Source organism: Penaeus vannamei, chromosome 1, assembly GCF_042767895.1.
Source record: "Penaeus vannamei isolate JL-2024 chromosome 1, ASM4276789v1, whole genome shotgun sequence".
Classification (NCBI taxonomy): domain Eukaryota; kingdom Metazoa; phylum Arthropoda; class Malacostraca; order Decapoda; family Penaeidae; genus Penaeus; species Penaeus vannamei.
Window position 1 is genome coordinate 38,433,375 of NC_091549.1, and position 2,500 is coordinate 38,435,874.

At 39.8% G+C, this 2,500-nt stretch overlaps 1 protein-coding gene across 1 annotated transcript in view; it reads left to right on the top strand.

Annotated features, from left to right (window-relative positions):
* Nucleotides 1-1,718: 1,718 nt before the first annotated feature.
* Nucleotides 1,719-2,500, top strand: part of aralar1 (calcium-binding mitochondrial carrier protein aralar1) — a 41,290-nt gene continuing 40,508 nt past the window's right edge. Inside the window, exons 1-2 of the mRNA XM_070122800.1 lie at nt 1,719-1,849; nt 2,265-2,361. Of these exons, the coding sequence (XP_069978901.1) occupies nt 1,756-1,849; nt 2,265-2,361 (191 nt within the window). The 5' untranslated portion in view covers nt 1,719-1,755. The remainder of the gene's footprint in view (nt 1,850-2,264; nt 2,362-2,500) is intronic.

The window sequence follows — 2,500 nt, forward strand, 5'->3', positions numbered from 1 at the left end:
CACACTCACATTCACACTCACACTCACACTCACACTCAATTCACACTCACATTCACACTCACACTCACACTCACACTCACACTCACACTCACACACTCACACACACACACACACACACACACACACACACACACACACACACACACACACACACACACACACACACACTCACTCACTCACTCACTCACTCACTCACTCACTCACTCACTCACTCACTCACTCACTCACACACTCACACACTCACACACAGACACACGCACACACACACACACACACGCACACACACACACACACACACACATACACACACACACACACACACACACACACACAATACATATATACATATGTGGAAAGGTATGACTGAGAATGAATATTTTTACAATACAAAGAGATATATTTGACTGGTTTTGAATATATCTTCGTCAGTATTACATGTATTCTGACGAAGATATATTTGAAAGCTGTCAAATACACCTCTATATTATGAAAATAGTCATTCACACCTTTTTACATTTGTCAACATGAATATGGTTCATAATACATACATACATGCATGCATGCATACATGTATACGTATATGTGTGTGTGTGTGTGTGTGTGTGTGTGTGTGTGTGTGTGTGTGTGTGTGTGTGTGTGTGTGTGTGTGTGTGTGTGTGTATGTGTGTGTGTATGTGTGTGTGTGTGTATGTGTGTATGTGTGTATGTGTGTGTGTGTGTGTGTGTGTGTATGTGTGTGTGTGTGTGTGTGTGTGTGTGTGTGTGTGTGTGTGTGTGTGTGTGTGTGTGTGTGTGTGTGTGTGTGTGTGTGTGTGTGTGTGTGTGTGTGTGTGTAGTGTGTGTTGTGTGTGTGTGTGTGTGTGTGTGTAGGTGTGTGTGTGTGTGTGTGTGTGTGTGTGTGTGTGTGTGTGTGTGTGTGTGTGTGTGTGTGTGTGTGTGTGTGTGTGTGTGTGGTGTGTGGTAGGTGTGTGTGTGTGTGTGTGTGGTGTGTGTGTGTGTGTGTGTAGGTGTGTGTGTGTGTGTGTGTGTGTGTGTGTGTGTGTGTGTGTGTGTGTGTGTGTGTGTGTGTGTGTGTGTGTGTGTGTGTGTATGTGTGTGTGTATGTGTGTATGTGTGTATGTGTGTGTGTGTATGTGTGTGTGTGTGGGTGTATGTGTGTGTGTGTGTGTGTGTGTGTGTATGTGTGTGTATGTGTGTGTGTGTATGTGTGCATGTGTGTGTGTGTGTGTGCGTGCGTGTCTGTGTGTGTGTGTGTGTGTGTGTGTGTGTGTGTGTGTGTGTGTGTGTGTGTGTGTGTGTGTGTGTGTGTGTGAATAAGTGTGTGTGTGTGTGTGTGTGTGAATAAGTGTGTGTGTGTGTGTGTGTGTGAATAAGTGTGTGTGTGTGCTTATGTGTGTGTGTGTGTTTATGTGTGTGTGTGTGTGTGTGTGTGTGTGTGTGTGTGTGTGTGTGTGTGTGTGTGTGTTTATGTGTGTGTGAATAAATGTGTTACTACCATAAGGTCTTCAGCAAATTAGATAGTAACTTGAATGGATGATAGGTCAGTAGCTCATTTTGGTTGACAGCTAATTAGTTTAAAAAGCTATGTATAGTTATATAGATTATATTACACAAAAGACTTATGTTACCTAAACTAAGGACTAGAGTGTGATCATTATCTTCTTCAAATGTGATGTATAAATAGTTGGCTGTTCTATATGTAAATCTTTATTTTTTCAGGCTGCTTCTAGCCATAAAGTGAGTTTCCCATTCTTCATGGCTTTCAATTCCTTGCTCACAAATATGGAGCTGTCAAAGCGTATCTATCTCAATGCCTCGGGTGGATCACGTACACAGGAAGTTACAAAAGGTATGTGCTATGGGAATCTTTTTAAAGGATCAGATACTGAAAGAAAGTCTAGTGTCATGAAGTCTGCAAAAATGGATTGCATATCAGTTTTATTTTTTCTTTGTTGTATATATTATACCTCATTCACAGCTTACTCGGTTTTGTGTATTTAGTAGAAAGGAAATATGAAATGAATATGTTCATATTAGAGTATTATGTGATCAGTAAGCATTAAATAAACAAAAAATATTAGAAATGTCATTGCATATACTAATTTCTTTTGTAACTTTTTTTATAAGAACTATATAGATGTAAACTAGATATATGAGGTATGCTAGTGTTAAATTCTACTAAGTTTGATCAGCATGTTGCTCTTGTAAGATCTGAGTTAATCTACTGTTAGTCTTTGTTATTATAAGGCACTTCTATTTTTCAGAGGAATTCCTGCATTCAGCTCAGATGATGTCGCAGATCACACCCCTAGAAGTGGAGATTCTCTTCCACCTGACAGAATTAATCAGCGAGAGCTCTGGGTAAGAATAAAAGAATGAGTTTCAAGCCATAGAACTTGACTTTCCAAGGTTTGACCAAATTTATGGACTATTTTTTCTTGCAGTATCACAGTCTTTAGGTATACAGACCCTACTCCCTTTCTTCCCTATCAAAATAGAA